Below are 23,316 nucleotides of genomic sequence, written 5' to 3' on the forward strand. Positions count from 1 at the left end.
TAATCAGAATGAAAATGTATGAAAGTGCGCACACTACAACGATTAAGTATCGGCCTATCAAAAAGTTTGTTTGATCGAAAAAAAAGTTTGTTTTGCTACACTATTCTGCCCATAATCTCGTAAAGGCCCTAACTACAAAATTTCGATTTTGATTTTTTTGCATATTCGGAGTTAGGGTATTGTCTCTGATTTATCCTCATTTATTTTTTTAGCCTAGGTCTTCAATCACGTCAGAAAATTCAAAATGTACATATTTTTGATTTTTTTCATTTTTATATGCAAATTGCGATATTATATTTACTGTTTCCCTCTATAACTCAGAAGTAAGAAAAATGTAGTTAGGGCCTTTACGAGATTATGGCAGTAATGCCTTTAAAGTACACAATTAAAAATGTTGCACTTTTTTCGTTGTTTTTTTTTTTACATTAGTGTATTAAAAATAGCTCAACACTCCACAACATTGCCTATATATTATTGAACTGCTGGATATGTAGAACAAACTTGCATTTCAGAAGTTTGCCCAAAATTGCACCCCGAAAATAAAGACCCCTTGAAAAAAAACTCCTCAAAAGCGATCCTTACTTATATATTTTTATAAATATTATGTTATTGAGAAAATTTCTCCAGGGATACCTTGAAAAATATGTCAAAAAAATAGTGTTTCAAATTTCAAAAGAATCGGTGCAGTAGTTTTGAAGTTATGAGGGGCACCGGCTTTGAAAACATTAGTTGTGGGGAGAACGATTAAAAGTTTTGAACTCTGGACTAAAACGTTCGTAAGCGAATTATTAAAATAACTTGGTCAATTTGGCTCCAATAACCCTACAATTTGAACACAATATTCTTGAGATATAAAAAAATTTTAATGCAAATAAAAAAAAAAAAAAAAACTGGTTTCGCGGAAAAAAGTATGTTTCAGATTTTTTTTGTTATTCTTTTAGAACTTTAATATTTATTAGAATGAAGTCTTTAGTATTTGACTAAAAACTACTAGGTCATTAAATAATGGTATAAATATGTCCATGATATTGCAAAATTTTATACAAAGTCAATTAAAAAGCGTAAACATTTTTTTGTTCTAAATTTTCATCTTTAAAACTCAATTTCTCAAAAACTTTTTGATGAAACAACTTAAGTCAAAAAATAAGGAATAGATCACTAACTTATAGCACAGGATTTTACATGCATTTTATGATTTTTTATATTTTTTTTTCTCCCGGCTAATCGGGAGGTAATGGGTAAGCACTTAAGTGGCTTTTGCTGTAACAAGAAAATGAAAATTTTTCCTTCCGAATAACTTTTTTGTCATTTCGACCTATTTGATGTGGAAAATGTGCCAAAATAGTTTTGGCCAGGTTTTAGACCAAAATACCCAAAATACCGCACTGTGCTTCGTTAAAATTCGCTGCTTGTCAGTCGTATGATACTTCACTTTATTTCTAACTGTTATTGTTGATTTTGTTTGCCAATCCGTCCCTTGTACCCCCCCCCCCCCCCCACACAAAAATTCTGGATCCGCCCCTGCCTACATACTTTATTTCATGAAGACCTAAATTAATTGACACACGAACACGAACCGATTACCGATACATTATTAAAAATCACAGAAAAACTGTTTACTTGGTACCTACCTATACATAATAAAAATATATCTAAATATGTTTTTTGACAAGAGAAATGAGTTGTTAATGGTAAATAAAGTGTCAGGTAAAGACAACCGCACGAAAAATAAAACTACTACAAGCACAAAAACACACAACTGTACAACACACATCCAACAACAAAAAGCGGTCGATATCAGCCGACCGGCAAGAGTCAACCACCGCATAAGTGAGAGAGAGCATTTGCCGCATGCCGCTTGACAACCGCAATCTTTTTTAGTATACCTACTTGATTTCAGTCACAATCATTTGTCAGCGGCGAATCCACGTTCCACGCAAGAAGACAATTATATATTATACCTACACGTGTGCATTTTGTTTTAAAAATTAAAAAAACTGAGTGTACTTAACTATTTCCATAATGACCGAGAACGAAGACAAAAAAACTGTAAACATCCAAGAAATAATTCCTTTAGTCGAAAAAAGACCGGTTATATGGGATCATCATTTGGAATTATTTAAACACAAAAATGCAACCCTCGAAGCTTGGGATGAAATTTGTTCAGAATACAACAAGGAATATACCACAATGCCTGTAGCAGAGAGAAAAGCATATCGTAAGTATAGAATTTGAACGTGTTTATGTAGGTAGTATGTAGATGTAGACATTTAGGAGAGAGGGTTGTTTCAATATGTATGAAATTATGGATATACATATTTATTATGTATTATAATATAATAATATACAGCTGCTGCATATTATTTAGGATAAATCATTTGTTTTAGATAAACCGGGTGCGTTTAAAGTTAAATTAACTATTTATATGTTTCTCAAATCATATATATTATTACGGTTGTCGAACACCCTTTTCCTGGACTTACACCGAACAGATTTTAATAAATTATATCTTAAAAAAAGGCGAATTTCTGCCGCCAGAATCTGGCAAAATATAAATATATAAATGTTTATAATTTTTAAGAAATCTTAATTTGTTTAAAAAATAATATTCCAGCCAAAATGAATTTTAAAATGACTTTTTATCACTTTCCAATGAATCTGGAAATGTTTGACATGGCGTGTTCCTGTTCACATTAGGGGTGTTCGTATATCATTAGTTCGTATCATCAGGGGCGTTCATTAGGCGAGTAAATTCTCCGATTTGCTTAAAAATTCTGATGGTTAACATTTTAAGCATTATTATGTATGTACAAACAAATTGCAGATAAGTTTGGACAAAAATATGAAACCTGTCAAATTTTAGAAGTGGGGATGAAATCCTCTCAGAGAAAGAAAAAATTGTGCAAAAGTACGCAAACTCTTTTAGGACAAAATTATCATTTATTAAAAGAAAAAAAGAAGGCACTAGCTTTTGAAAGATTTCAGACTTTTGTCCCAAGAAATTTTTGGGCAGAAATTTGCAAGAGGGGCTCTCTTTTTTGTAAAAAAAAAACTACACAGTTTCAGTCTAATCAAACAGGAATTGGGTTAAAAAAGTTGAAAAAAGGAGAATTATTTCTGTTTTAGGCAGTACCTAAACAGCCCTGTTACATGTAACATTAGTTATACATTTTTATTTAATTTTTGGAACACAAATTAAAAATGCCAACTTTTGAGGTTCTGGGTAGTCAACCTCCGTAAAAAAAAGATCACTCAAAAGTTTTATTTTGTATTTAAGTGCCTTATATCATGTTTTCACTAAAATCCAAATGAGATATTTTCGTAAACTATTTCATTTTGAATGGTTAATGGTTAATGGTTAACCCATAGAATCCGTTCCACCCGTTGTGTCAATCAATCCGTTGAAATTGAAGGATGGGACAGAAAGGGGTGACCCAAAGAATACGTTGCATGACGGATTGCTTTTTGACAGCTCACTTTAAATTCCAAGGTGTGTTCGATATTTTCTCGATGAATGTGCACTAAGGAAGTTCTGATGCAAGAAATTGTTAACTATTATCGTTGTTCTTTTTTTTTTTTAATAAAATAAAATACGCTACTAGACTTTATGTATGTTCTTGCTCTTCAGTTAAAAACAATTTTTAATAACAGATTATCATTTGTAGATATGACTTTGGCATAATAAAATTGAACTCTACAACAGAATTTTAGTATTTAATTGATATAATTTATTAGATATATCATTAAATGTTACTTTTATTACATTTTCTTCACAAATAAACAACTAAAGTTCACAATTCATAAAATCAGAAAAGAAAAGAACACAGTTCTTAGCTCTGAAATTCCCCGGTCTGCACTCCGAAACAGAAAATCGAACTGATCTATTGTTGACAACCAATGTCAAAGGATACGACAGATGAAAAAGTAGAAAGTTGGGCTATTTCTTCCGTCGAATTCGTCAAATACAAATAATTGATTTATTTTATTCATTTATCACATAATACGATATTTTGATAGGAATAATTATATTCCACATAGTGTAGTTCCGATAACCAATGAAAGATACAAAATATTTTGCTTATTTTTTACTTTGGTGTACTTAGCGTAGTTCCTTCAACATCAAGTGCGGTCCTACCTTTATTTTAATTATTCTTTCAGATCATTGAACACTTCTACATAAGATGTTTCCAAAATGATTGGAAAGTGGAAGTGTTCATCGCTGACAGGATCTTTGGAATAAGTTCAGTGGGGAACTTCCAACGATTGTCAGTATAAGAAAATAGTCAAAAGAAAACAGAAAAAAAAATTTACAGCTATAGCTGGGATGGTGAAGACATAAACAAACAAAAGGAGGCGCGAATTGTGATAGAGTTTTGTGAATTTAGTTCGTGTTTTACAAAATAAATATGTAAAATTAATTATTTTTTTTTAATTAATCGGAAATAAAAACTTTAAATTTGAAAACAATCGCGAAATATAAAAGTTTTTGTGGTCAAATGATTTCGAACACACAGTGTTTGTTGTAAGTGTGTGTGACAATATGTTTTTTGTTTACATTTTCCATGCCGAGATATGTCAAATTAGAAAAGGAAAAGACAAAGACAAAGATAGTTTTTGGAATTTCCCTTTATGAAAAAAAAAACACCGCCAGAAACAAAACAATAACAAACGTTTAATGGCGTTTTTAATTGGCAATCCGGAATTGTTCTTCGATTCAGAATCCCAATTTTTTTTATTCCGAAGAATCTGAAGTTTTACATGTGCCACATATATGTGTAATCGCGCCAAACTTCATTTGTTTTTGTACTGCTAACATTTAAATCTATGAATGTGTGAGTGATTCTGCTTCTGATTCTGTTTTTAAAACCAGAAGAGAAATTCTGTTTTTTTTCAGAATCAGAACTGTCAGTTTTGATTTTTGGTTTTTTGTGAAATTTTTTGAATCCAAAATGGATGCCATGCTATGGTTTTTGTTTTTTTTTTTTTTTGTGAAAAAATTTGTTTGCATCCATCATGGATGTAATGGCCTTCCACTGCGGAGTTAATATTAAAAAAACAAAAGCGACTTTTCTGACAGACAGTTTATGTACAGTGGTGCCAAATATTTGCATGGATTTCAAAAATCAATATAGATAAACAAAAAAACACACCTATGGTTTTTTTTCAAGATTTTTTGTAAGTACATATATGTGTGAACATATTCCGTAGGAACATTTCATTTGCCAGGAAAAGTCTAGGAAGTGTACCTATGTATGTACATATATAGTATATACATAATGTACATAAGAAAAAGGCCGGAATATTTGAAGGCTCCAGGGGAAAAACAGCACAAGTCCATTCCAACTCATTTCGAGAAAAATGCATTTTTAAATTTTGTTCTCCATACAACTTAGTACTTAAAGCACACAATTTATTTACTTTTTCAGCAAGGCTTAAATTTGTTTTATAAAAGTAAGGATGCCATCAGATAGTGGTCAGTAAATACTACAAAGACCTCATCATTCGTTTATTTTTGACAAAAAGTGGACATGTGCCGTTTTTCCCCTGTACCCTTCATTTGCTCTTTGCGTGCTATAGGGGCGTAAGTGTTGCACCCCTATTACGATTGTCAACTATCAATTCTTTGCCCCTGGGTAAAAAGGACTTACATAAATGATAGTTTACCAGAAAAACCGATTGAAGTTGAAAATCGTTGAATTTTTGAGCATTGATCCTCTTATTTTTATAAGAAAGAGTTACTCTAAATTTATGTTTTTGATACCAAATAAAAGAGCTTATTCTCTTTTCATCAAAACCCGAAAGTGCAATTTTGTGACTTAACCTCTTTGTAGCCGGAAGCAAAGAATTTATAGTTGTTAAAAAAAAAATCGATCTCTTATTTGCTTTGAAAAAAATTTGAAAACGAAGAATGATGCTAACCGTGAAATGTAACTGAAAAGATCCATTAAAAAAATGACCAGTTTTCCCCCATTTCGATTTTAAAACATCAAATTTCAGTATTTATCAACAATCAATTGATAGTTGACAATCGTAATAGGGGTGTTAGGTCCGTTTAGGTACTTCCTAGGCTAAAATATGATAAGTGGCTATTAAAAATGAAAAACTATGAAATCACGTAGGTAGATACGAATTTTAAAATTTCCACTTTTGAATAGCGATATAAAATTTAATGGAGTGTGAATTAAATGGGTCTAAGATAATTTTTGGAAAAGCCCAATACAACAGCAAAGAAAAATCGTCAAAGGAAAAATTGTCGTATGTAAGAATCAGACAGAAACCTTACGTTCAACAATTTTTTTATTGACGATTTAAGTTGGTGAATGCATGATTCAACATCGGTTCAAGTTCTTCAAATTGACCAAGTTTGAGATATTAGTTGCGGCAACCTGTTTGAAATAGAGTTAATTATAAAATGTATGTACAACTTAGGGAACCTAGAATTGCTAAATTTAATGTGCCATATTCATAGCTGTTTAACTTAAACTGGGGCTAATCCAATGTATTTTAAATGGGATAAACAGGAGTTTTTTAGTAATTCTCGACTTTTTAAAAAACACACTCTGCATTTACATTTGTACCTACCTACCTATACTTTCTTTTTATTTAAGCATGCGAGAAGTCTCGCACGGGTAAGCTAGTACTTAATTATACGAGTCATACATTTTGTATTCAGATAGTCTGCCATAAAAGCTACAAAATAAAATGGAAATGCCTTTAGAGAAAAGAAAATTGTTTCTTTGTGAGAGAATAACGTTTTTTTATTGTTTCAAAACGTTTCTCGATTTGACTTTATTTCTTTGAAAGCTGAATAATCGCGCGAAAAGCGATCAAATCAAACAAAAGCCAATGTTTTGGGCTAGCTGACGTACCAAAACACTCAGATACTTTTGGATTTTAATATTTGCCTGTTTAGAATTTCTGTCTTTTCCGTGGCAAGCCACTGACTGATGATTTGCTTAAATAGTAGTTAGAATTGTGTGCCAAAATTTACAGTACCTTCCATAAAACGATAATAGATATAATTACTTAAGTCGAAACGGTAATGATTTTCAAAAAATGTTGATGAAAATAAAAAATAATGTCGTTCTTTTAAAATGAAAAACATATACCTATAAATAAAAATATTTTTTAATATGTCTTTAAAATAAATATACATTTTTTTAAACCATTATTAACAGGACTCACCAGTCACAATTTTTTTTTGTTTTTTTTTTTTTTTTTTGTTAAAGATTCAACCGATTTTAACGTTTATCGTTTTGGAAACAGAATCGTTTAAGTAAACGCCCAGATTATTCACATTTATCAAAACTATAGATATTGCCGGCGGAAAGCAAAATTGTTCAAAGTCCTTTAGGTACTTATCCTATGGAGTTAGAGCAATTGTGCTTTTTGCAGGCGACCAGGGGTGAAATCGGCTAACGCGATAGTCAATAAGTGATAATCAAAATCGGTGATTTTTGGAACAAAGTTATCGTTTTTTTGACTTTCAACTATCGCGTAAGGCGATTTCACCACAGTTTTCGTTTAATTTATGTGATAGTTTCGTAAGAATTTTAATTAAATCTTACGACAAAAGAAGGTAGGTATAATATTTAGGCTATGTATGAAAAAAAAAAAAATGCACCGAAAAATTATAGTGTGATTTTTTTTAATATGAAATTTTGTATAAATACTTAAAAACCGTTTAAAAAGATTTTGACGACGAAAGGAAGAATGTATGCTATTTGGTTTATTGTATGAAAAGGAATTTTAAGGAGAAACAAATTTGAAAATCTTTGGAGCCGCTTTTTTAAACAATCTATACATATAAATAAAAGAAAATTCTAAAATTTTTCAAAAAAATTGCTATGCCATTCATACACTTAAAAACGATATTTCAAAAAAAGAAAATAGGGTATTAATATTTATATTTTTTAAAAATCCAAAAATGAAAAATTTTGGAAACATTTTATATTACATAAACGTTATCTTCTTCGCTGGCTATAGGTCTTGTTTCGATTTTATCTAAACTTCTTTGTCGACGTTTCACGTGTACTTACACGCTTCTTCAGGACTAAGAAAAAATAATTCTAAAAAAATGCTAAAACGTATAGAATAAAAAGACTTATCTTAAATCTTTTGATCTCCAATTAATTGCTGTTAAAGAGATCAAAAGATTAAAGATAATAATCCAGTCAAATAAGGGTTTAACCTCGGAATGAATGTTAGTAGAAATTTTTTTTGCTCAATATCTTCCTTTTGCCATTCTATAACATATCTCAAAAGTCTAGAAAAATCTCATGTCCGCTTGTCGCGATTTCAAGGTCAAATCGCGAAATGGAGATTTTCAAAACTAGCAAAAATAGGCTATGGTATTATATACACATATGATACATGATTTCAAAGTATTTTTTAATGCTGATTCCAAAAAATCTAAAATCAAGACAATCTGACGTCTCTGGAAAAAGTTATACCTGTTTTTCATCTGTCAACTCATATTATTATAACAGTTGCAAACTCACTGCCGAAAAACCCTTAAAAGTTATGGTAGATGAACCAAATTTTGCATGAAGATTTTAGAATCCATCATTATTAAAAATCAAAACAATCCATTACAAAAAATATATATACCTACGAAATAATGGTATTTTTTGATGGAGCGGCAAATTTTGGGATATGCACTATAGAAGATTCTTGTTCATCTTAGGAAAAAGTGCTAATAGGCTAATTTTTTCATTTTAATCTTTGTTTGGATATTCTTTAACTACCCTCAAAAATCTAAAAAAATCTCATGTCCGCAAGTCCTAATTTTCTTGGTTTGAAAATAAGGTGCAGATTTTAAAAAATTAATAAGAAAAGTTTAAATTTTTATATGTATACCAACATAAGCGACATGATTTAAAGGTATTTTTTAACACTTATTCCAACAAAACTCACAAACAAGTCAACCTGACCATCCCTGAAAAGTAATGCACCTTATTCATGTTGATCTGACACAAATATCTGAAGTGTAGTTTTTCAATTTTTTTAAATCTGCAACTTATCTTCAAACCAAGAAAATTGGGACTTCCGGACATGAGATTTTTTTAGATTTTTGAGGGTAGTTAAAGAATATCCAAACAAAGATTAAAATGAAAAAATTAGCCTATTAGCACTTATTCCTAAGATGAACAAGAATCTTCTTTAGTGCATATCCTAAAATTTGCCCCTCCATCAAAAAATACCATTATTTCGTAGGTATATATATTTTTCGTAATGGATTGTTTTGATTTTTAATAATGATGGATTCTAAAATCTTCATGCAAAATTTGGTTCATCTATCATAACTTTTAAGGGTTTTTCGGCAGTAAGTTTGCAACTGTTATAATAATATGAGTTGACAGATGAAAAACAGGTATAACTTTTTCCAGAGACGTCAGATTGTCTTGATTTTAGATTTTTTGGAATCATCATTAAAAAATACCTTGAAATCATGTATCATATGTGTATATAATACCATAGCCTATTTTTGCTAGTTTTGAAAATCTCCATTTCGCGATTTGACCTTGAAATCGCGACAAGCGGACATGAGATTTTTCTAGACTTTTGAGATATGTTATAGAATGGCAAAAGGAAGATATTGAGCAAAAAAAATTTCTACTAACATTCATTCCGAGATTTACCCCTTTTTTCTCCTTATTTTACTGTATTATAAGTATTTATTTTTTTTTTCTTAGTCCTGAAGAAGCGTGTAAGCACACGTGAAACGTCGACAAAGAAGTTTAGATAAAATCGAAACAAGACCTATAGCCAGCGAAGAAGATAACATTTATTTAATAAAGAAAGATCACAGAATAAGACATAAGAATTAATTTTATATTACGGTTACTTTAACTCTTCTGCGTAATTTTTTTCAAAACGGTTTAGTAGTTTAAGAGAAATTCAGATATAAGAGAAAAAAGGAACGATTCTATGGCAAGTACCGTTAATAAATGTCCAACATATATTTTATACTTTAAAAATTGTAACACATGTATTTGCGGAGTTAACAAAAAAATTTTAAGTAAAAACGTTAGAGCCGTTTTTGAAAAATATTAACTTTTCTCTTTTGGTAATATGGCAGGTACCGCTAGTCTTGGTCGTAATACAAGAAAAGTTGAGAAAAATCTCGCTTTTGACTAGTAACAGTAAGTACACTGTGAATTTCGAGCTCTTCAATGTGCCACATGCATACAAAATAGTAAAAACTTGTACTAGAGAATTAAGAAAAACATAATAAACTATTTCTCATGTGCATGTGGAGAGAAAATGTTCATACTTAATGAAACCGACCTCTTTTCTTAGATGGTGGCTGCTCTCTTCTATAATCCTAAATGCGAAAAATGCCATTTCAAGACCATTTTCGACTCAATTGACTTTTTTTTTAATTTTTATTTATCATCATTCTATAAACAATTGTTTTAAAAAAGTAATGTAATGAAAAATTGGACCTTAGGGTCAGTCAAAATTATTTTTTTTCGTAGATATGTATGTACATACTTTAAAATTAAATATCCTTATTTCAAATTGAATAAAAAATTGAAAGAGCTTAATTATTTTTTTATTAAATGTTAATAAATCTTTTTTATTATTCCAGGTACCACTGTCGTAAGAAAATGGAGAAATGTTAAAGATAGTTGGAGAAAACATTTAGTCAGAAGGATGAGAGGAGAAACAGGACACAGGAGATATCTTTACGACAGAGAGTTAATGTTCTTGAAAGAAGGAATAAAATTAAACAAATATAAGGTGCGGAAAACTCCCAAAACAATACAATCTGATGATGAATCAACTACAAATTCAGAGATACAAATTAAAGATGAAATTTTGAATATAGATGATAATATGGAGGACAACGCGTTGAAGGAAGAAATGATAACTAATGAATATACATATGACTCAGACATTCATAGTCAATCTGAAACTGAAAGCGTTGGAGGAAAGCTAGAGCAAAACGAATTTCCTACCCAAAGAGAAAATCTTGACAACAAAGCAACACCATCTTTTACATTCTCTCAAAGTACAAGGTCCAACCACGATGAATCGGAAACATCACATTTAATAAGTTTTAAGGAACAAGAAGATCGACATGTCTCTTTTATTAAAGGAGTTTTGCCATCGCTGCGAAATTTTAATGAAAGTCAAGTTTTAACATTTCAAATGGGAATATTGCAGTTGATTCAAAGTATTAAAGAAAAAAGCTAATTTTATTTTATGTTAATAAAACAGTCATGTAAATTCAAAATACTTTTTCTTATTTTATACAGATTTGTATAAGTTTTTTTCAGTATTACTAACCCTTAAGTGCTAATTAATTGCTCAAGAACAAAACAATTTGCATTTCCATTAAAATTGTTAAAAAAAGGCTCTACATACGCCACAGTGACCCGAAGGGTAATAGTATGTATTACAAAAAAAGTGTAACACTAATGAAACAAGTTGACTATTTTTGAAAATTCACTCAATACACTGCTCAACAAAATTTAACTTTTTTTTTGCCACAAAATATACTTTTATAGTAGTTTTTGGGGTGCTGAATCCGAAAGTCAGAAAAATTTGATTGGCCTCCGTTTTTTAAATATTACCGTTATAAAATGCTAAAAAACGTCATTTTGTTTTCGAGATTCTGTTTTTATGTGGGGTAATTCATTATAAACAAATTTGTAATGGTTATTATAGCAACATATATTCTTCTTTCAAAAACTGTTTAAATTTTCCCGATATCTCTTTTATTACTCGAGATATTTTAAGTTTCATTTAATAAGCCAAAGAGAAACTAAACTTAATCTAAAGTATAAGTCACTCTGGTCACAGAATTTTTGCCACAAGAACCAAAATATACTTTACTGAAGGTTTTCGAGTTGCTGAACTCAAATCCTTAATCGGAAAAATTCTATTAGCCTGCGTTCTTGAAATATAACCGTTATAAAAAAAAAACCTTTTTTGCATTTTATAACGGTAATATTTCAAGAACGAAGGCTAATAGAATTTTTCTGATTGTGGATTCGAGTTCAGCAATCCAAAAACCTTTAGAAAAGTATATTTTGATTCTTGTGGCAAAAAAAGTTTTATTTGGTTGGCCAGTGTTGTTTCTGATTCAAAGACCGCTACTTAAATTTTAAATATCTCGGGCAATAAAAGAGATATCGGAAAGATTTAAACATTTTTTGAAAGAATAAAACTAGCTTTTATAGGCAACGTTACAAATTTATTCACAATGAATTACCCCACATAAAAACATAACCTCGAAAACAGCCAAAATTACGTTTTTTGACATTTTCTAACGGTAATAAAAATAATATTTCAAAAACGAAGGCCAATCAAACTTTTCTGTCTTCAGATTCGGATTCAGCACCCCAAAAACTACTAGAAAAGTATATTTTGGTTCTTGTGGCAAAAACCTTTTTGACCAGTGATATCAACAAGTCAGTCGAAATTTTAATTTTACATGTGGTAGTCAAAAGTCGATTTCCTTTGAAACGGATATTTTTGTTTCAAATCCAATGATCTTTTGGGGAAAACAGTTAGCTAGGAAAAAAAACTATAAAAGGACGACACATTTGACGAAAATTGTTCAGTTCACCCGCACCCGTGGTCGCCGATGAGTTAACAACGCGACACGACGCGACACAACGCGACATAACGCGACACAACGCGACACAACGCGACACAACGCGACACAACGCGACACGACGCGACACAACGCGACACGACCTACGTGAGTGCCCAAAGATACGTGACTAATATTCTCGAATAGCATGCGGAACCAATCAGCCCTACAATTGGTACAAAGTTTATTCGGATACACAATAATGTACAACCTTATTATTGCTAAAGTCGTTTCAGAATATTTTCTTTGTATTGACTAGCCATGAAATGTGAGTTTAAATTCAACATACCTATGAAATGAGTCGTTATATTTGAAAGTGGTATAAGTCCATGCAAAAAAAAAATTTTTAAACTAATCGCAAATTAACGGTATCTCTTTTCCAAATGCAATTTTGCAGATGGGTTTGTTATTCGTTTTAATATTTGAGCATAAGATTCCGTTAAATTGTTGTTTTTGATTGAATACATTTTTTTGGAAAGGAAACAAAATGTCATTATACCACTTTCAAATATAACGACTCAAATGCTTAAGAAAAGCGTTCGCGACAATCCACCTCCAAACAAACTTGATCAGCTAAAAACTCTAGTGCAAGAAAAGTCAGAGGCAAGACCTTCAAAATTGTATGCGTGAAATAAACAGACGACTTCAATCTAAATCTTGAAATCAAGCAATCAATCGTATGTCCACAAAAAAATAAAAACGAACATTTCAAAAGGTACATTTATATAATATACAAATTCTTTTTATTCAAGCACAATTACATCAATAATTACTATGACCTTAAAACATGTATTTTCTTTTTTCTTTATTTTACAACCTGGGAATATCCCTTAAATCACATTTCCATCTATCACACAAAGCTTAATTACATTTTTATTGCCTTTACACAAATACAAAGATTAAACAAACTAAAATGAAAAACCTTCAAACAATTATTCGAGATCCATGATCAGGTAGCTTCGTCAATCCTGTAGATAATCCAATGACTGACCTTCGAATAAGTTGACTTCGTCTCAATGAACCTCCTCGTTCGTGTACTGATTGGCGACATTTCCTAGAATTAATTTGTTCAACATCATTACTTCCAAATTTCTCAGCAGCAGCATTCATAGCTGCCAGCATATCGAATGCAGCCTTTTTATTTTCCGAAGTCCACATTGAAGATAACTCTTCTGGCTGGCATTTATCCAATATCTCATTGGAACTTTTATGATCTTGTTGATTTGTTGTTGATTTATTATCCTTATTTACCTTGTTCAGACCAAAAATTGAAAGAATTGATTTTCTTTTATGACTATGACCTCCATCAGATTCTTCGCTTGTTTTTGACGATACACTAGATCGAAGTGTACTGCATTTAGAATCACGTCCACCATTCGTTGCTGCTGGTGGAATATTTTCAATGTCATATTTTGTAAATTTCTTTGGAGATTTAAAGGTAACTTTTCGTGCGAGAGATTTTGGTGGTGGCATAGCTGCAAAGTTGAGTTTTGCAACAGTTGGTGGTAGCACAGTATCGTTAGGTTCAATACTGCAATACGTATCGTTGCAATCTCTAACTGGAGCAATATTACGTGTTGACAATGTCCGACGAGGAGGAAGAGGTTTAGGTTTCCTTTCATTCTTTATCCGCTTAGACATAAGTTCCACTGCTGCTTGTTTCGCTTCCAAGTTTCTCTCCATTTCTTGAATACGTTTCTCGCGTTCATTTAAATTTTTCTCACGCACCAGAATATTTGCTTCTCTGTGTTTAAGTAAGCTCTCATGAGCCCGAATAGCATGCAAACGATCTTGAAGTGTCTTTTCGAAAATTGTCTGTGTAATAACCGTTGGACTGTAGCCCTTTGTTGTGGGCTTAATGGTGGGTTCACCTTCTGTTTCAATTTCACGTATACTCTCATAAAGCTCTGGATCAGAGCAATTAAGAGTTCGAGGATTGATTCGTCTTCTAGTCGAATTGAATATTTCTGAACGCAATACAGGTGTTGATACTCCTGTTACATGTTTATCAACTTCTTCATTTACAGTCAAGTGAGTTAATGCTGTGCTGGAGAGATCTTCTCTTGGAGTAAAGGTCAGTTTCCATTTGGAATCTTCTTCGACTTCCTCGATTGTTATTAATTTAGGAAATTCATTTGGAATATCAACAATATTTCTTATCAAAACTGGATGTCGTGTAATAATATCGATGCTGGGGCTGGAGTCATTTTCCACCTCAAGCATAAACGAGATTATTTCTTGCATGTCACTCGAGTAACAACTAGGAATACAATTGTACTTTCCTCCAGAAATATTCTTCGATAATTGCTCAAACTTTCGTCCCTTAAAAGGTGGACGAAGGGAGCACATTTCGTAAATAAGACAACCCACAGCCCAGACATCTGATTTTCGATCGTATTTAGATCCCTTGACAATTTCTGGACTCATATAGTATGGTGTTCCAACAAAAGTCTCAGCGAAGCTCTCATTTCTTCGTAGAACACGAGCCAATCCAAAATCTCCAAGTTTTGCATTGCCTTCGGTGTCTAAAAATATGTTTGCTGGTTTTATGTCCCGATGAAGGATTGTACCTTCTTTGATTTTATTATGACAAACTTGTAAGGCTTTGCAAATTTGAAAAAGTATCCTCCAAATGTATTTCTCTTCAAAACGCAACTTTTCTTTGCGGCACTTGTCGATAAGTTGTGATAGGTCACCACCTTCACAGCATTCCATGACAATGAATATGGACTTTGTTTCATGATTAACGATATGATGATGATATTGCACGATATTTGGATGTTTCAGTTGTCTTAAAACATTAATTTCTGATATCAAAGATTCTTTTTTTGTTTCGCTGAGTTCATCATAATCCATACCCTTCCAGGCATAGATTTCGCCACTGTCTTTATCGCGCACTTTGAAACACGTTCCAAAAGCACCACTCCCAATTACCGATATAACTTCGTAGTCTTGTAAAGTTTTCATTTGAAATGTAGATTCTTCCATAGTAATGAATAAAAATAAAAATGTGCCACTGCACACAGATTACTCCTAAATCAAACCGGATTCCCAAATTGTCCGTTACTTTTTTTCAAATACTCGTACGAAACAGATGAGACAAAAATGAAAAAAAACACGTATCCACAATATCCGAAGAGTTCTTTACGTGTCAATGGTTAAACTACAACTAGAAGTCGGGAATGAAAGAGTAACCTGTGGACAGGAGGGCCAAGATTTTGGTTTGCTTTTTCGCACACACTATTGAGTTGAGAGTCAGAATAAAATCTCAGCAGGTAGAGAAGATTATGCTGCTGTGCTGGCTATATTTTTTATTTCTATTGCAACTTGTAAGCATTGAATCTCTGTTTCTGACCTGTTGAGATTGAGAGATGAGAGAGAATCCTGTAGAGGGTTAAAAAGGTATTGACACAATACGCCTCCAATTCATTGTATTCAATAACAAAATAGTGGTTCTTTGGTTTCTTTTTATCAAGAAAACCAATCAGTTATCAGGAAAATGAGGGAATGTGGAGGTGAACTCAATTTTAGAGCACATTATGGATTTTATAAAACACGTGTGCAGAGACAATGTTAAGTCATGTTTGAGCAACGTGAAAATTTTTAAAGCATTCCATGTTAAAGCTGAATATCTTGGAAACAACTCACAGCTGGGAAAAATATTAATTGATTTTTAAGGGGGTCGTGGCAAATTATTTAATCTAAAAATAAATGTAAAAGTTCCATTTACTGTAACGGCCATATTATTCACTAGTTTAAAAATACATCTGGATGTAAAGAAATTTAAATCCAAATCCATAATATTCACTACTTAAAGCCAATGTTTAATCCTCTCTGGAGGCCTGTTTAACTTTATAAATCCCGATGTAAAATTCATTTTCACGGTGTCAAGTATTTTGAAAAGGAAAATAAAATAAAAAAGCAAATTATAAATAAAATCTTGAGAATCTAATAATTTATTTTGAGTGAATTAAGCGATTGGATTTAGAATTCACTCTAATCCAAACTAAATCCAGAGTGAATAATGTGCCCGTAAGTAAACTTGGAGATTGCTAAGTTTCAAATATATGAAAAACTTGAAAAAATTTAATACAAATTTCTTTATGCCATAATATTATGGCTTAACTATAAGGGTTTTGTAAACCCTATTTTCGAACTTCTGTGCTTGGCAACAAGTTAATCATCTCATTTAGTATTAAAATAAAGATAAAGTGCATATAATATAATTTAATGAAATTATGGCTTGCTTTAAATATTTTCTACATTTTTATTAAAATTCTCACAATTTAAATCTGAAACGATAGGTATATTGACTCATATCAGTTTAAGATCATATAATATTGTACATACTAAGCACGCGAGCCTTAGCACCTTAGCACATTTTTAAAATGAAATGTGCTGGACGTACAAATTGTTATAATTTGACCTACACAATCACAATGCACAACGTTTCTTATTTCAGGGTTGCCCTTGTCAAATTATAATGTATTTAGCGGTGATAGATCGGTTCACATCGACGGATGTTTGCACAAAAAACTTTTATCACTATACGATATTGCTTGAATTTTTGTACTTAAAATACTCAGGAGAATAAATGGAGATTGGTCAAATTTAGAAGTTAAACGATTAATGAAAATTAGCAACGAATTCAAAACACACGAAGTGAAGAAAAATATCCGTGTATTTTAGATGAAAATGCCATCAAATTAAGGAAATGTTTTTAAACTACAAACTATCGGAGAAAGTGGTAACCCTAACTGGGGTTTAAGATTACATTTTAGGATAACGTATCTTTTGAAAGAGCATAACAATGATAATTCCAATGTTTTTTTTTTTGTCTTCTATTTTTTTTTTTTTTCAAGAAAGAAACAATAAACCTGTCTTTCAATTTGTATTGTGTGGTTAAAAGGAATTTTAGTTATTGGGTGTTGTTTTGTTTAGAATCAGTATACCTGAAGGATTACGGAAAAGCCGTTACAAAATAGTTGATTTATGAATGGTTTTTATTTTTAAAAGATTTATTTTAAAAACTTCTTTTGTAGAAAAAATATAAATATTTGCATGCGCATTTATATGCATTTATATACGATGGCGCTAAGCGGATTTTGGACATGTACGAATGTACTACCTAGTTCTTTTCAAGCTGTCAAACTTTGAACGTATAAAGAACTTAGAATAAGAAGTACTTCTTATTCTAAGATAAAGAAAATATGAAAAGGAGCTTGTAAATGTACATAATTTAAGCTTATCAAAATTTATTTACCTGTTCTTCGGACTTAAAGCTTTAATGGCTGAAAAACTGAACGCTGGCTGATTGCACTAGGAAGGATAATATAACTTTTTATTTTATTTGAATTTTCTCGAAAACTATAAACTCATATAGTGTGGTAACATAACATATTTCTCTGTATAAAAATTTAAGTAAAATATAAAAATGAAACAAAACTGAATTGGATTGAAAGTTGAAAGATGTACCTACCATCGCAATTTATTTGGAAATTGTATTGGTGAAAAATAACGCCATCAGAAGTACGAAGAAATGTTTTTTTTTTAATTCAAATTATCTTATAAGGTATAAGATATGAATAACGCTTGTTAAATTTAAAACAAGAAAGACATTTTAATGTAGAAACTTATTTTTACCATCAATATCGCAAAATCGCACTTTTTTTGCAAGAGTCATTACATATGAAAATGTCACAGAGATATTTTTGTAAAAAAAAAATTTTAACGTTTTGGAATAAATCAAAATAGAAGGCCTACGATACAAAAATCCCTAATACATACCATACAAAATTTAGTAAAGTATTTCTCAGTGCTAAATTTGATCAGTATTATTATGCAAAAGTTTCTTAAATAAAACTTGTGCTCCTTCTCCGTCAATTCTAAAAGTTATGAAACGACTTTTTGCAGGATTAAAGATTACTTTATTCCAAAAACTTCTGCATTAATAACTTAAAACTTGTGATTTTTGAGTTGTGAAAGTATTCAAGTAAATGAGCGATTATGAAAACTCATAAAATCTCTGTTTATTTTTTTCGTTTATCTGAAGACTAACCAAGTCTCACCCTCATTTTTGGAATGATGAGGGACTGTTCTATTACTTAAAATGCTGATATAATTTAAATTTTATACCTATTATCTCAACTGTAAAAAAAAAAACGCATTTTCAATGAAAAATAACTCTATCATAAAAAAAAAAACTCAATATTTAATTGCACACAATAAAAATCTCTCTCAAAATAATGGTAATTTCTTGCTTACACTTACCCCACAAAAATTAATGCCTATGAGTTATTTTTATTCTATGTAAACTAGTTTATTTTTAGAAAAAGTATTAAACCATCTCTTTTTTCAACGACTTCAAGTTCTTCAATTTTTTTTTATTTACTTGCAAACAATTTGTCATCTTACTTTAAAAATTCTTTATTTCTTATCGCTCTATTTTGCTGAGGGTGTGACATTATAATATACCGACGATAATCTAAAAGTATTTGTTTGCAATTGGTCTTGCCAATATCTCATTAATGATATTGCACCTCACCTTAAAACCCAATTGAACCACAGTCCACCTTTCAATCATTAAGTCCAATGTTCATCATAAATACTTATACCCAATTGGACTGATAAGAATTAAAAAAAAAAAATCTGATTGATGATTCTGAAAATGTTATTCCAATGCTAATAATTGAATAAACAACAAAATAAATGAAGATTAATTTTTCATATCAAATATAATTTGTTTTTTTTTTTTTTTTTTTAATTTTATTTCGAATAAAAAAACAAAATCGGGAACTTTTACTCCAAATTAAATGCACTTTTGGTTGTTTTTGAGAATACATAAATTTTACTTATCTTAAGGTTGCATGCGAAGAGCACCATCAATACGAATAGTTTCACCATTCATGAGTGGATTTTCATAGATAGCTTGAACCAAATGAGCGTATTCAGAAGGTTCACCCAAACGCTGAGGGAATGGGATGCTCTTAGCCAAGAAAGTACGAACCTTCTCAGGCAAAGAAGCCAACATTGGAGTGTTGAATAAACCGGGAGCAATGGTGCACACACGAATACCCTGAGTGCTTAAGTCACGAGCAATTGGCAAAGTCATACCAACAACGGCTGCTTTAGAGGCCGAGTAAGCAGCCTGACCAATTTGACCATCATAAGCTGCGACAGAAGCAGTGTTAATAATAACACCACGCTGTCCATCTTGATTGGGTTCATTGGTGCCCATTAAACCAGCAGACAAACGAATAACATTGAAAGTGCCAACAGTGTTGATGGTCAACACTCTGGCAAAATCTTCCAATTTATGTGGAAGACTCTTATTAAAGTTGTATGTCCTAAAGGCAACAGCTGTTCCAGCACAGTTGACAGCCAAGTCAAGACGTCCAAACTTATCTTTGGCCACTTGGAGAGCATTTTCAATGTCTTTCTCAGAACTTACATCGACTGGAACGAAGACAACGTTCTCACCCAATTCCTTGGCAACATCGTTACCCTTTGAGGTTGATAAATCGGCTAAAACTACTTTGGCTCCATTTTTGGCCAATCGTTCGGCGGTGGCACGACCCAATCCAGAAGCTCCCCCAGTTACAAGTGATACTGCATTCTAAAGGGAAATAATAAGGGAAAAATACTCAACAGGTTAAATTCCGATTTGAGTGTATTGATGTAATAACTTTTCGATGGACTTTGGACTCCAAATGAAAATGATTCTTAAATTTTGATAAAGGTCGAATGGGAATGTAGTTAAAATTATCTTAATTTTGATGAGAGGATTTTAATACTGGAGTCTGCTGTTAGTTTTTTGTGATTCTTTTTAATTTGAGATTTTTGTTAATTTTTTAAATGAATGATAATGGTAAAACTTGAGTTTTAAAGGCAACTTACCTTAATCATGATGGAAATTTTTTGTTGTTGATTTTACTTGACTTGACTTATTAGAAAATTAAGAAAATATGCTTTGTAATGATATGAGCACCACTGCAAATGAGATATGATTCCCAACCAAAATTTAATTAAAATAATTATTTAACCAAAGTACAAATGGTTGGTTTCAGAAGAGCCGGTTGAATGTGTTCTTATCGCACTGGCACAGAAAAAAAAAACCAGTCGAGTTCTTTGACATTTGATTTATTTTTGTAACCCACTGTTTTAAGGGCCTTAACACATTGGATATAGCTCATTACTTTTTTCTTTTGTGAACTCTGATTTTGATCTGGTGTTTGTGATTTGTTCCATATTTTCGATTCATTTATTAAGGCCATGCGTGAATTGCGTTAAATATTTAACACCGTGTAAAATTTTTGCCACTATTGGGGTGAATAAAAAATTTTCAGCTGTATGGCTTTTTGTTTAATAATTTTCTCTGCCTCTTTTCTGCTATGTCAGCTATTACATGAAGCCTCAAGAGGCTTGACTCTTTTTTCGAATTTTCTTTTGATAATCATTCTGTGAGGCGCGTACTATTACACGATGCCTCTTGAGTCAAAGACTCAAATTTGACATTTCTCTTTTGATTTAAGTATTGTTGTTGTTGTATTCCACCAAGAAGCAAAAAGATTGAAAGAGAATGTTGAAAAAAGAAAGAGTGGAAAAAGAAACGTCAAAAAAGAGTCTCAGAATTTTGGCCCACGACTCTCCGGTCGGATAATTTTTTGTTTGATCTTCTATCTCTTTTGCACTCATTAGATTTGAAAAGAGGCGCGCCTCTTGAGGCTTCATGTAATAGCTGACTATGAAACTCCTTTTTTAATAAAATAAAAAAAACAAAACAAAACCATCTGCAACAAAAATTTAACTCAAATTTAACCAGGTCCCAGAGCCCAATACATTTTTAACAGCTGAACATTTTTAATTCACCTCAATAGTGTCAAAGATTTCAGCTGTATGGCTTATTAGGTGTGTTTTTTATTACCACCGGTCTTAACTGGACAAAAAAAACGCCTCGGGGCTTAACCTGAAATCTTGGCAGCACTGTATATTGAATGTTCCGAAAACAGCAGACACAACAAAAATTTAGAGTTGTCATATTTTTCGCTTTCGTCATTTTCTTGTATTTTCCATGTATGTTTTACAAAGAGATACAAAAATGTATGCCAGCAAAACTATTTTAATACATTTTGTCCTTCCAAACGTGAGTTTTCACGGTTTTAAACAAATTCTAAACAATTTATGAAAAAAATAGTTTGGTAGCACAGATTTAAAACTCTTCAAAAAGTTAAGCCCAGAGAAATCTCCGGGCTAAACAACTAAGCCCAAGGGGCTAAGGTGTTGTTGTATTTAACATGTAAATTGCTTAGCACAGACTGCGTTTTTTTGTCAAGTTAAGACCGGTTGTAATACAAAACACACCTATTGTTTAATATTTTTCTCTGCCTCTTTTCTGCCATAAAACTAAAACTAACTAAGCCCAAGGGGCTAAGGTGTTGTTGTATTTAACATGTAAATTTCTTAGCCCAGACTGCGTTTTTTTTGTCTAGTTAAGACCGGTTGTAATAAAAAACACACCTAATATTGCATTTGTTTTTGGTATATCTATTAATAACACCGGCACACAAAAAAAAAAGTGTCATGAACCAGAAACCAGACCTATCTTTCTATATGTTTTTGGACCCACTGAATCCGAATTTCAAGTCCGTTTGGCCCTGTCACCCTCCAGTTTTGAGTAATATGCAAAAAACTCAAAAAAAGGTAGTTTTTGGGGTCTTTTTTACACTTTTCTCAAAACTGGAGGGTGACCGGGCAAAACGGACTTGAAATTCGGATTCAGCGGTCCCAAAAACATATAGAAAGATAGGTCTGGTTTCTGGTTCATACAACTTTTTTTTTTGTGTGCTAGCACTGTCGCGACATGTCGCTGTCATACCCGGCACACAAAAAAAAAAGTTTCATGTACCAGGAAGCAGACCTATCTTTCTATATGTTTTTGGGACCGCTGAACTGGAGGGTGATGGGGCCAAACGGACTTCAAATTCGGATTCAGCGTGCCCAAAAACATATAGAAAGATAGGTCTGGTTTCTGGTTCATGACACTTTTTTTTTTTTTGTGTGCCGGTGTAATAGGGGTATTCACGATTCGATGCAAATGGTCTTGTATCGTTGCAAAAGTGTAACATTTTCTTAGGGCCAGTTGTACAAATTTTTAATCCGTGGTTCAGCAACTTTTATCTTCCGAATTCAGTGGTAAAATCGATTTTTAGCACTGGTTCTAGGTTCCATATAGGTTGAAATAGCTAAATATATTCTTGAACGAAAGTTGATCCACTGCTAGTCCGCCGAAATCGGCGAGTTAAATTCCTGATCCGAGGCTGAACCACCTTTGTACAACTGGCCCTTAAATTTAAACAGCCAAATATACAGACTACAATTTTTTTACACTTTTGCAATTTTGCTATACCTTAACCCTATTGCAAAAGTAAAATACAATGGTGCAAAATTTGTTTGTTGTAGTTGTAGTAGTAGGTAAATAAAATTTAGCAATTTTACACCACTTTTCATTGCACCGAACCGTGAATACCCCTAATAATTTCAAAAGTGTATAATTATAATAACACCCAGGAATCGAACTTCGTATCTGCTTCGTGATAGTCCAACACTCTACCCAGTCGGCCATCCTAGTATATTCATTAATGAAATCAAAAACTTAATTAGTTGAAAAGTTGAAATAGCAAAAATGTCAAAACAAAAAAATTTCCGAGCTA

The 23,316-nt window shown here is 31.8% G+C and overlaps 3 protein-coding genes across 3 annotated transcripts; 1 reads left to right on the forward strand and 2 right to left on the reverse strand.

Annotated features, from left to right (window-relative positions):
• Nucleotides 1-1,695: 1,695 nt before the first annotated feature.
• LOC129910137 (uncharacterized) lies at nucleotides 1,696-11,234 on the forward strand. The gene is made up of 2 exons (XM_055987407.1): nucleotides 1,696-2,218; nucleotides 10,595-11,234. The coding sequence occupies exons 1-2, from the start codon at nucleotides 2,023-2,025 to the stop codon at nucleotides 11,200-11,202; spliced, it is 804 nt and encodes a 267-aa protein (XP_055843382.1). The 5' UTR covers nucleotides 1,696-2,022; the 3' UTR covers nucleotides 11,203-11,234.
• A 2,079-nt stretch (nucleotides 11,235-13,313) lies between these two features.
• On the reverse strand, nucleotides 13,314-15,963 carry LOC129911726 (uncharacterized). The gene has a single exon (XM_055989600.1). It carries the CDS (start codon nucleotides 15,593-15,595, stop codon nucleotides 13,532-13,534), a length of 2,064 nt encoding a protein of 687 aa, XP_055845575.1. The 5' UTR covers nucleotides 15,596-15,963; the 3' UTR covers nucleotides 13,314-13,531.
• Nucleotides 15,964-19,375: 3,412 nt separating this feature from the next.
• Nucleotides 19,376-20,711, reverse strand: LOC129911823 (3-hydroxyacyl-CoA dehydrogenase type-2). Its single transcript, XM_055989776.1, has 2 exons — nucleotides 20,504-20,711; nucleotides 19,376-20,222 (listed from the first exon to the last, which is right to left on the reverse strand). The coding sequence occupies exons 1-2, from the start codon at nucleotides 20,510-20,512 to the stop codon at nucleotides 19,464-19,466; spliced, it is 768 nt and encodes a 255-aa protein (XP_055845751.1). The 5' UTR covers nucleotides 20,513-20,711; the 3' UTR covers nucleotides 19,376-19,463.
• Nucleotides 20,712-23,316: the final 2,605 nt, after the last annotated feature.

The sequence above is a fragment of the Episyrphus balteatus genome, chromosome 2 (genome assembly GCF_945859705.1).
Source record: "Episyrphus balteatus chromosome 2, idEpiBalt1.1, whole genome shotgun sequence".
Lineage (NCBI taxonomy): Eukaryota > Metazoa > Arthropoda > Insecta > Diptera > Syrphidae > Episyrphus > Episyrphus balteatus.